Source organism: Lygodium microphyllum, chromosome 19 (assembly GCF_053477565.2).
Source record: "Lygodium microphyllum isolate KBCC chromosome 19, Lygodium_microphyllum_v1.1.10, whole genome shotgun sequence".
NCBI classification, from domain to species: Eukaryota; Viridiplantae; Streptophyta; class Polypodiopsida; order Schizaeales; family Lygodiaceae; genus Lygodium; species Lygodium microphyllum.
In genome coordinates this window covers 106,453,746-106,465,432 of record NC_141153.1, presented here as the reverse complement: position 1 = coordinate 106,465,432, position 11,687 = coordinate 106,453,746, and the positions used below count along the sequence as shown (strand labels likewise).

At 41.8% G+C, this 11,687-nt stretch overlaps 1 protein-coding gene across 4 annotated transcripts; it reads left to right on the top strand.

The window, feature by feature from the left end:
- The first annotated feature begins 2,604 nt into the window (after window positions 1-2,604).
- LOC148020248 (pentatricopeptide repeat-containing protein OTP51, chloroplastic-like) lies at window positions 2,605-6,664 on the top strand. 4 transcript variants are annotated; one of them, XM_087700580.1, is made up of 5 exons: window positions 2,606-2,963; window positions 3,044-4,136; window positions 4,255-6,061; window positions 6,212-6,297; window positions 6,390-6,664. In XM_087700580.1, the coding sequence occupies exons 1-5, from the start codon at window positions 2,896-2,898 to the stop codon at window positions 6,402-6,404; spliced, it is 3,069 nt and encodes a 1,022-aa protein (XP_087556706.1). In that variant the 5' UTR covers window positions 2,606-2,895; the 3' UTR covers window positions 6,405-6,664. The 4 variants fall into 4 exon arrangements, with proteins under 4 accessions (XP_087556703.1, XP_087556706.1, XP_087556704.1 ...); XM_087700578.1 differs by having other exon boundaries at window positions 2,606-3,437; window positions 3,528-4,136; XM_087700581.1 differs by lacking the exon at window positions 2,606-2,963 and having other exon boundaries at window positions 3,304-3,437; window positions 3,514-4,136.
- The last annotated feature ends 5,023 nt before the right edge of the window (window positions 6,665-11,687 follow it).

Genomic DNA, 11,687 nt, shown 5'->3' with positions numbered 1-11,687 from the left:
GGTGTCCCTTCACTCATCATCATGTCAACTATTTTGAGGCATAAATCCAAAGGTTGCCTTGTGTGGGCTATGAGTGTGAAAAGGCTACACCTATTGCTTTGTGCAGTGAGTAACTGAACTATTGGGTAAGATCCAGTAGTGGGATGTTAGGGTTTGCATTGTGTAGTATTTTGATAATCTCCTCCATCTAATATCCTATAAGAGAAGTAGTACCTTAGATGCCAGGGGGCCCCACGGTGGGTCTGTGGCCATGTGTGAACTGGATCTATTGCAAAAGATAGGTAAGGATGGTTCACTCTAATAAGACATGGGAAGACGTTGAGATCCTAAATATGGGGTATAATTCACAGTGGGATATGTACATTATCCACTGTGCTGGCACCATGTCAATTATGTGAAGGCACCCGATAGGGGAAATCTAGTTAAGCCATAAGTAGGGCTAATTCATACATTGTACCCATCTCTATGGGGTACCTCCCATACTTTGTGTATTCCCTTGTATCTTGGGAGATCCGCTCTAGCTATAGCTTTGCCACATCCTACTCCTACAATATCTTCTTTGATACATCAAAGAAAGACACCTAATGACATGCCATTCTAGTGTTAAAGTCCCCCAGTAGGATGAGTTCTCCCTCCCTTGAAAACTCCTATATGTCCTCGTCCAAGGCCATGTATGGTGATTGCCCCTTGGGTGGAGTGTATTGGAATGTCATAGAGAGAACGTAGCAAATATTGATGTAGAGAGTCCACTCTTCGCCTTGTACTCTCACCCACATATACCTAGCTTGCTCGTCTCTACCAACTACCTAGACCACTTGCTAAAGCTCCAGTGGGGATAGCACTGCTACTCCACTTGAGCCATGCCATGATCTGTATAGGTCTCCTTCATATATGCTGACTCCCATCTATAGCTTGCTACTTGTGGTAGCATGGTATATGGTCTATGATGTGTCTCTGAGTAGAAGACTATATCTCTCCCTTTAAAGGTCTCCTCAAATGCTCTCACATCGAGTCTTGCAAGGCTCTGTTAGAATTCTAGACTGCAATTGTGAGGCTAGTCCCATAGGCCTCACATCATCATTTGGTGCACCTTTCCACGATTACAAATCTCCCTCCTTGGAACATGCAAGTTTGCCCTCTTCCCTAGTTGGCTTAATTTTGGGTATACACTCCCACATGTGGGCTAACTAGATCGGCATGAGGCCATCACCCAAAAACACCCATGTCCCTTTTAGTGTTCCACACTAGGCTAGGAAATCTCTTTTAGTCTCTATGGTGGGAAAGCATAGAATGAAAGCATAGTCCTTCAAGCTCTTCACTGCACTATAGTCTCTATGGTGGGAAAGCATAGAATGAAAGCATAGTCCTTCAAGCTCTTCACTGCACTATATTGGGTAACCTTCTTACCCATTCTCAAAGAGGATGTGTGCAAATCTTTGCCTATGTTTAATAAGGCATATGGTTCCTTGGTGTCTCCTTCCACATCTTCATGCATTGTTAGCCCCACCACTTGAACATAAAATACCTGCACTTTTAATTTTTATTTTCCTTTCAGCATGTAATTTATGATAGCTATAGAGGATGGATTAGCAAGTTGCTTCTCGGATGCACAACATAGTGTGCATTGGATGGCAGCAATGCAAGCTGAGTTTGATTCCATCATAAAGAATCAATCATGGGATTTAGTGTCCTTGCTTGTTGGGAAGAAAGCCATTGGTACGAAGTGGGTCTATAAGCTGAAAAGGAATGCAGATGGGTCCACTGACAAATATAAGGTCACACTTGTGGCCAAGGGCTACACCTGTCTTGACATCTTCTGGCCTTCTTTCAAGCTGCCTTATGCGCAAAATCAACAACTCTTCTCTATTTATGCCTTCATCCCAAGGCAAGATACTCCATGTGAAAATAGACTCCTCAATAGGCATAATAGGTGGCTACCCATATATTAGTTTAGCCGGCATATAACCTGTTACTACACTATGGGTAGTTCTAAGTCTTCTTGAGTATCTTCACCCATAAAGTGGCCTCCTTCGTAGTTTCTTGATCTTTATTTCGTAATCAATGGTCTTCCTCTCTATTCAACAATTCCCATTTACCATGTTGGGCTCATATTCAATGTCTTCCCCCTCTTATAATCTATGGTGCATTGCAGAGTTTAAGGTGCAAAAATTTGAGCGGTTGGGCCATTGGGGTGACTCTTTAGAGTCTAGACCTAGATAGCAACCAACTTGTTGAGAGAGATGTGTGTGTGCACATGAGAAGCTCGAGGGTGAGATCCGTTGAGAAGCTCGAGGGCGAGATCTGCTGTGATGAATGGATAATTATGAGAGAGAGAGAGAGAGAGAGAGAGAGAGAGAGAGAGAGAGTCTATAAATGAAGAAGACGACCCAATCTACACCACATAAGCATAACTTTTTTAGTTCATTAAGTAGCACCATTTTTAGCGCTACTCCATCCCTGTGCTGGAGTTCCTTTTCTCACGGAGATCAAGTTATAGTCAGCCCGCCACACGCTCAACTTGCACAAGTTGATTTGACTCACGCGTGGCATGGCTCTTAGGCCCGGCTGATCATTGCCGTTCCACCTTAGAAGAGCGGTTAAACAAATACGCAATCACTTGCGTGGGAATGCCCGTGGTGCAGGAAGGCCAGGATTTTGGCAGGGTTTAGCAGGCCTCTACCATCCCAGATTGTGAGCTTCGTTACCGGCAGGCATGGCGTGCACATGTGACAGCAGGGCCGCTGAATCAAGCAGTCGCAGCTGCAGAAGCATCTCAGCGGACACATGTCGGGATGTGCTTGGTTGTTGCTTCTTGACATAGCCTGGAAGCAGTGCTGAAGAGGCCTCGGAATGTCCTATTATCCGACATGATAAAGGTGCAGGTAGCGCTCCTTCATGCCTCTCACAGCTTGCCCCAGCATCGCAGGCCTGCTTTCCTCGTTACAGATTGCAGGCAGTCCTTTGTGAGCCTCTCTGGCCATCCATTTAGATCCATAAAGTATGCCATGCATTGCCGTACACAAATCAGCTATGGTATTTTCAGGGCCAATCCGCGAACGCCTTTCTGCTGCTTTTTGGCCAAGCACAGATTTGTCCATAACGGTCCGGTAGGTGTGGGGCAGAGCCAGCTTACTGCATCAGATTTCATTTGGAATGCACGTCCTGCCGGTTCAAAATTGCCTGAGACTCCCCTGAGCCACCAAATTGCCAACATCAACAATGTTCCAGCTGTGAAGCAGCAACAGGTGCAGGCTGGTGAAAGATTGCAGAACAGGAAAGAGCACAGTGCAACATCGCCCTTTAAACCAGATGCCGTGATAGCCAAGTCAAGCAAAGGGCCAAGCAGAGGGCTGACTAAGAAACCTCAAGGCAAAATGCCTCTTCGGATTTCTGAATACTACAAGAAATTTCCTTTGCTTGCACAGCAGCAGGGGCAGGTAGGTGAATCTTTGGTCTGTTCAAATGAGAGAGAAGATAGGTCTCAAACCTTTTCTCTAACATCACCGTTGTCAGTTTCATTATCACAGCCTGTTCTCAGCAAATCAGGGGAGGGTCTGAATATGCAAGTTGCGATACCAAACAAGAAAACGGCTATTCTGACATCTGAATACAATACAAGGGATGAAAGGCTAGGGAAATCTGTTGTAAGACAACTTAATGACTCACGCTCTCAATCTGATGCAGCATTCGATGCTCTGAGTAGTCAGTATGATGTCATGAATATAGAGCCCTCAAAGAGGTTCTCAAGCCATGGAAGCATGACTGAAAAATCAATACAAACAGGCTTTCAACATCAGAGAAAGGAAAGAGAAGTTCTGGTGGGAGAATTCAAAGAAATAAGAGGGAAAAGCAACAGTTTTGTCAGGAGAGATGTCATAGCAGATGAAGATAAGTCGCACACTCAGTATTTACATGGGCCCAAATGCATCACCTATCAGGATGACATGGGCTTTGTAGAAAGTGGAGATGATTGGGCCAGGAAGAGGGTAGGATGGCTTTGCAAAGAATTACCTGTTTTGAATACATCTGAGCTAGTGAAACTCCTGAATCGGCAGAGGAAGTGGATTAAACAGGAACACATCAATGAAATTATCGAGCACTTAGTGAGACTCATGGAATTGAACAGGGCCCACCAGGTAAGTGTGCAAATTGATTTAGATCTTTGCTACATTGTAATGTGTATATCGCGAGGGTTACCAACTGTCGTTCTGCCGGAAGTTGAGCTATTATATTCCTTTTACTGGTTTTGTGCAGGTGCTGAATTGGATGCAACAGCAGCCTTCATATAGGTTTGAGTATGAACTACTCAACAATCTTGCCTACATTTTAGGCCGCAATGATAAAGTTTTAAGGTGTCAAAATATTTTTGATGAAATCATAAGAAATGGTAGGACTCCTGAGCCCTCTACTTTTACAGTCCTTATCAAGGCATACATACACCAATGTGAGGATGGAGACATTGATAATGCTTGGAATCTTTTTAAACAAATGGTACAGTTGAAGTTAAAAACCAGTTCAAAGTTGTTAGAGATTCTTTTCAAGGCTGTTACTTGTCCAACTGGAAGATGGCTATTGCAAGCAGAAGAACTTCTGGAACACATGAAGAGCTCTGGTAGGCATCATGTTAATGGAGAGATGTACACAAGACTGCTGGAGATTTATGGGAAACAGGGCAATCACAATAAGGTTGAGGCCTTGATTCAAGAGATGAAAGAGGAGAATCTTGAGCTTGACCTTAAGGTTATGAATTCAAGATTAGCAGCTTGTGCCAAAAATGGGGATGTTAGGAAATGTGAAGTCACTTTCAGAGACATGACTGAATTAGGTATAAAGCCAGATTGGCGCACATATGTTCATCTTATTAAAACATATGGAGCAGCAAAGATACCTCTGCAATCATGGACAATTTACAACAAGATGAAGGGAAATGGTGTTCCTTTAAATATTGTGACGTATCATTCAATTATCAATGTGATGGCCAATGCATTGCACACTGATCATGTTCTGGAGTTACTATCTGAAGTTGAGAAGACTGACCTCAAACCACTCCAACCATGTTTTGACAGTGCCATGAATATGTATTTGCAATTGAAGCGCTATAAAGAAGTGGAGTCTTTGTTCGACAGGGCAAAGGCTGCGAATGTGCGGCCTGCACATGCTACTTTTAATATGCTTATAAAGGCTTACATAAACAGTGGACAGATGGAAAAGGCAGAATGTGTTTATCAAGAAATGAAGCAAACTGGTGGTATTGGTGCAAATTCACTCACATACAATCTGATGTTAGAGGCCTATGGTGTGGCCTGTCTTAAAGATAAGGTACAAGAAGTTCTAAAGGAAATGCTAGCAAGAGGATGCCTTGTGGATTCTAATGTCAAGGTCCACATACAATCCATGATTGGTGTAAATAAACTTGTGTCGGAAAAGGAAAAGCTGAAACTTACAATGGAGCACCGAGAGATATTACCAGGCTTATTACTAGGTGGTGCCAAGCTAGTAAGTCTTGATAACGATCAAACTTATGAGCTCCACTTACAGTTTGACTGCAAAAAGCAGGTTGCCAGTGTGCTGAAGGACCATATTTCATCCCTGTTCTTATCCTGGTGGAAGAAGAGCAGTGAACAGAACAAATGTGAAGCTGAGGAAAACCTGGAAGAGAAGTCAAACAAACTTGTAGGCCTTGAAACTGTTAGCCATGGATCCCTCAGGTTTTATGCTAATCAATACAGGCCACAAGGTGTACCTGTGGTCCCAAGACTCATCCATAGATGGTTGACTCCACGCACTCTTGCCTATTGGTACATGTATGGGGGTCATAAATGTGATAGGACAGGTGGTATTGTTTTGAAGGCATCAAAGTACTCAGCAAAACAGTTGCAACTAGTAATGAAAGCTCTTAAGGCTAGAGCAATGGATTGTTGGAGAACATATGATGGACATCAAGTTCGCTTTCAAGGCAAATCAGCATTTAAGATTTGGATGTTCATGGAGCCTCATATATTACCTGAACTTAAGGAAGAACTAAAGCCTGAAGAGGTCCCTGTAAATCTTGGCTTTGCAGGTAAAATTTTCTCTGTTAATTGAAGCCTTCTTGTTTTTTTGTGGTTGTGTTGCGTAGGGGGGGCACGTCTTATCTCAGGAGAAAAAAAAAGTGTACTATATCGTGTTGTATTCTCACAAAGAATGTGTATTACTTCTTGATCTGGTGCAGGAAATCAAGTTTTGGAGCAAAAAACGAGTGCAGAAAGCAGTGATGCCGAGGATTGGGAATGTTTGCTTTCAGATCAGTCTGAAGAGGTAAAAACATGTGTTTTATTGATGATTCTAGGAAGACTGTAGGTTGTATTTGTGAAGGCTGTACCTGATGTTGCCTTTTCTGTTTATCTCAGGTATGCTATAGCTGAACCAGGGGGTAAAAAGTTAGGCGAAATAGTGCAGAAGCAGGGATAATGAGGATGAGGACTGGAAATATTTACTTTCAGTCTGAAGATGTAAATATGTGTCGACTTGGTGATTGTAGGAAGATGGTAGATTAATAGTTGTAAAGGCTGTACCTGAAGTTATCTTTTTTGTTTATCCCAGGTTCTCTGTAGCGAACCAGGTGTATAAACATTCAAGGCAAGTCATTGTAATCGATACAGATAAAGTGATGCTAATTAATACATTTCATGCACTTGAATTAATTCTTGTAATTTGTTACTTGTAAGTGTCAACAATCCTTTCAACAGCATGCAGATCTACATGGATATAATGTGTTACTAGTCCTGCCAATTTACTGAGCTCAGATTTCATCTTATTCATTGATATAGGATCTGGCCACTTGTCGAATCGGATGGTGCATATTAGTACCTCATTGTCAATATACTGCCCCCAGAGTTTGTATAAGAGGAGTTATAAAGCTGCTTACACAACAAACTTGTCTGGATTAATTTATTTAGGCAGTCACTGTTAAAGAGAGGTGTGCACAAAATATTCCATGTACTACAAAACAGTCAGCAGTGGGGATTTCCTCTGGTGTGGCCAGTAGAAGGGTAAGTTGTGGTAGAAGACATTAGAGGACCATTCAGACATCAGAGAAACATATACTTTTGTGCCCCAATTGCACTTTTGACTTTCTCTTAGGAAGTTTGCCATGGTGCGCTGAGTAGTTAAAGACTTTTTTGGCAATCAGCTGTTCACCATATAGGCCTCATAGGTTGAAAAACTCCAAAATCTTAGTAAGAGTGAAGTTGGGTCTTTAGTTGTTGAAGGTACCATGCACTATTTTTCTGTGAGAACGTAAATTGATAATGAAATAGTGCACAAGGAACACTAAATTTAATGGCACTGTGAAAAGAACCTGCTGGCAATGATCAATGAATGAGATACAATTGGCCCATGACAAGATGCAAATGAAATGGCTTTTAAAGTCTGGTCTTCCTTCGCACATACAAAGCGATTGTATAATGTTGACATGAGGTTTCCCATATCCCACCTTTCTATATACGTACACATGCTGCCATGGAGTGCAAACTGAATAAGCATAGATTGGCATAAGAATAAAAGTGAATACATGTGATGAGTGTCCAGATGAGCATGGCTAAAGTTGTCTTTAGGACATTGAGTTTCTCGTTCTTACCTTCACAGTCCACCCAAAAAAACAACCCATGAAGTCTCAAGTATTTGAAGAAGGGTGTATCATTACGTATGAGCATTGCCCTTTGATTGATTTGTTACAAGTGGACGTTACAAGGTAGGCTTGATTTGTATATTCACTTCAGCATTCGAAGTGCAGGGGGGAAAAAGGCTATAGAAAGAGGAGAGGGATAAAAATGGGGATCGAACTTCTGAAAATTGGAATGATTCTCAGTTGCTCTAACAGCATGTATCAACCATTGCAATAGTAAGCCCCTACTACAATCTTGGTATAGGGTCTTTTTGTAGATGAGGTGAGCAACAGAGAGATGGCTGTGGTATGCAATATCACATTGACCTTTTATAGTGCCTTGTTTATGCATTGTTGTATACTGCCAAGTCGTCTTGCCATGTAGAAGGAGCCTCTCTAGAAGTGTCTATTGTTGTCTTTCTCCCATGTTTTTCTTTGTTTATGTCATTTATTAGATAGATAGCTAGTTTTCTAGGTATAATTTTGCACCCTCCAGTTGAGAAGGATATAGATAGGATGGTGGAACAAACTATAAGAAGTAAAGATTACATAGAATGGTGAAGTTAGAGTGCCGTATCATCAATAGAAAATGGAGCACCATCTAAAATAAAACCTGTCATTGGAGCTTTATGGAGTGAGTAGTTTGAAGGGGAAGTCATCAAATGAAAGCACTAAGTTGTGTGTGTGAACAATGGGACTTGGCTCTAATGTAAAGGAATCCATTGAGTGCCACATTTTAAGTAAGAAAAATACGTAGCCTTAGCTTTGAAAATGTATATATAAATTCCTCTGGATTCACCCATTGAGTCGACGGTAGTGAATGGATTGTGGCAATTTTGAAGGAACCAGGCACATTCCACTAAGTTTATTGTATTAACTATTGTTTGATAACTCATGCCATACAAGATAGGGAGCCCACTTCCATGAAGAAGGCTTTGCAATCATAGCATTGGTTGGAAGATTGTAGAGCAAGAGTTAAGAGGTTGTAGAGTGAAATGGCAATTGGGAGCTTGTGCCACGACCCACTCCTAGGAAGGTGATTGGAGTCCTTTAAGACCAAAAACCATAGTGATGGCACTTTGAATAAGCATAAGGTGTGGTTAGTTGCTAAAGGGTTTGCGCAGCAGTGAGGAGTGAATTTCCATGATATATTTGCACCTAAAGCTCCAATGGCTGCAATTAGGGCCATTCTTGTTGTAGCAAACTATAGAAGAGAGCTAGTTTATTAGTTGGATGTAAAGTCTAGCTTCTTTAATGTTGATTTGAAGAAGGAGATCTATGTCAAGAATCCTCTTGGTTTTTCCTCAATAGATTGCAAAGTTTACAAGTTGAAGGTGGCCCTTTACGACCTCAAACATGCTCTACATGTTTAGAACAAGAAGATAAACTCATTCTTCCAAGGGAAGTTAGGGTATTAGTGTTCTGCTCTACTAATCCCCCATTGTACATCCACATATCAGTTGTAGGGTATGCTTTTTTCATGCTTTACAAGATGATCTCATTCTGATAGGTGACCATGCTTAGAAGATCAAGCAAACAAAGGAGGCGCTACATGAGATATTCGAGATGACAGATATGGGACTTTTCCACTTCTCTTTGGCAAACACTTAAATGGGAATTTTCATTTCTCAACAACGGTATGTGCATGCGCTTTTGACCATCTTAGGAGATCTTGGTTGTCCTTACATAGGTCCCACTACACTTCATTGTGATAAATGAGAGCTGCATTGTTTTGGCACAAAATCCCATATTCCATGCTAGGTTGAAGTACATTGAGATACAACACCATTTCATTTGGGAGATCTTGGATGAGACTATTGATGTGGTACATTGTAAGACAAAGGATAACTTGGTAGACTTGTCCTACGAAGACTCTTCCTCAGGCCATTCTTCAACAATACTGCAAATCCCTAAGGATTATGTCACATCTAGGATCTAAGAGATTTAGTCATCCTTTGGATAGGCACAAGCAGTTTATATAGTCATTTTAGGGAAGATTCAAGTAATTTTTACCGAGCTAAGCAACATACATTAGACATTAGCATACTTGCCACATTTCTGGCAAGATAGGCAACACCAGAGTAGTTTGGGCAATCGGATAGGTGCCACGTGGCATGGAGATAGCATTCACAGTTTTTTAATGATTTTATTAATTTTGTGCAATTGGACCAGATTGTAGTCTCTTGGTCGATTTTAGGTTGGCTAACATGGTTATTTTATTCATTTCTTTTATGCCTATTTATACTGCCCAACTCATGTTAGAGTGAAGTGGTGCAGAAGCGTACGACCAAGATTAAGAGTGAACAGAGAGAGGAGAGAGAAAGAGACAATGGAACACAAGAAAATCTGCAATGAAGAATGTTGTATAAGGAAGCAGATGTGTACATGAGCGGAGTGTATGTTTGCATGTGTCTCCACCTCGAAGATCTCATGAGCTATGAACCTCGAAGTATGTGCAGTAGTCTCCATAATCAGAAATCTGGAAACGTGGGATCAAAGAATGTACAACTGTGTGCTGAAAACATGCAATAAATAGCTTGAAGAAAAATGGTGAAAACATGATGTTGGTTGCATTTAATGCAGTCGACTGTACTGTCCAACTGTAAAACATGATGTCCAACTGCACTGCTGACATGGCGATCTAACCAGTGTTGCCATGTGGCACACTTGCGGATTGTACGGACTTGCCACATGTCACCCACCACACACACAATTGACAAGAAATGCATATATACACAGCCTCTCTCTCAAGAATGCTTGTCCAGGGGATGACAATCTCTAACACCCCCACTTAGATCCTGGATAGGGCATGAGACTGAGGGATCTAGAATGATACCAAAGTAAAGCTTGTGGAAGTGCCTTTGTAAATAGGTTAGAAAGATTGTCCTCTATCTTGTAGTATACCACATCAATGGTCTTCTCTAGAAGCTTCTCCCAAATGAAATGATACTAAATCTCGATGTGCTTTGTCATAGCATGAAACATAGGATTCCAGACCAAGGCAATGTAACTCTCATTGTCGCATTAAAGAACAATAGTACCTGTCTGTGGTGGGCAGTGCCAAGCTGCTCCAATAACCTTCGAAGCTTCACTATCTATGTGGTAGAAGATGCCACCCACCAATACTCTGGCTCAATCGAAGATATGGCAACCGTGGGCTACTTCTTGCTGCTCCATGAAACAACACTTGCACCAATGTAAAAAAATAACCTATTGTGGACCATGATGATTCACATCGCCAACCCAATTTGAATCACTCTAACTTGTAAGTACCAAGCCAGCATCACTTGTACCTCTGCTGGATAATAGATATTGAGATTGGGGGTTCCTTGAAGGAACTGTAATTCTGAGCAGCCTACTAATGCACCATCTTGGGTTTCCTCATGAACCTGGCCATCACACCTATAGCATAGCATAAGTCAACAAGAGTGTTGACAAGCCATATGAAGGAGCCTACCTAGTGCCTATAATGGGTAGCATCCACCAATAGAGAATCAAAATGGGATGTGGCCTTCCAGTTTGGATCCATAAGGGTTGTAATAGACCTGCCTCCCTCCATCTCATACATAGTCAAGAGCTCCTGCACATACTTCTGCTAGGGGAGAAAGATTCCCCTTGGAGTCTAATAGATCTCATGATCTAGAAATAAGTGAAGAAGTCCCATATTTGTCATCCCAAACTTCTCATGAAATGTTGTCTTTGTCTACTCGACCATTTGGGCATGGTCACTTGTCACAATCAAGCCATCCACATAAAGGACAAACGGCACACAACCTCCACATGAGTGTATACATAAACTTGTGGGTTGGCTTGGGTTGCTAGTACCCCAATTTCTCTTAGAGGAATGAGTCAATCTTCTTGTTCCAAGCACGAGGAGCTTGCTTAAGGCGATAGAGGGCCTTCCTCAACTTGTATACCTTACCATTAGAATAATCAAAGCTTGGAGGTTGCTCAACATAGATATCCTCCTTCAACTCCCTATTCAAGAATGTAGACTCCACATCTACCTAATAGATTGGCTAGCTCCTGTGGCTAGCCAAGG

Excerpts from the sequence above, each read along its gene's own strand:
- LOC148020248 (XM_087700577.1), top strand. The coding sequence starts at position 2,868 with ATGATAAAGGTGCAGGTAGCGCTCCTTCATGCCTCTCACAGCTTGCCC. Across the intron at positions 4,137-4,254 it reads AATTGAACAGGGCCCACCAG|GTGCTGAATTGGATGCAACA; the intron begins GTAAGTGTGCAA and ends GGTTTTGTGCAG. Across the intron at positions 6,062-6,211 it reads TGTAAATCTTGGCTTTGCAG|GAAATCAAGTTTTGGAGCAA; the intron begins GTAAAATTTTCT and ends GATCTGGTGCAG.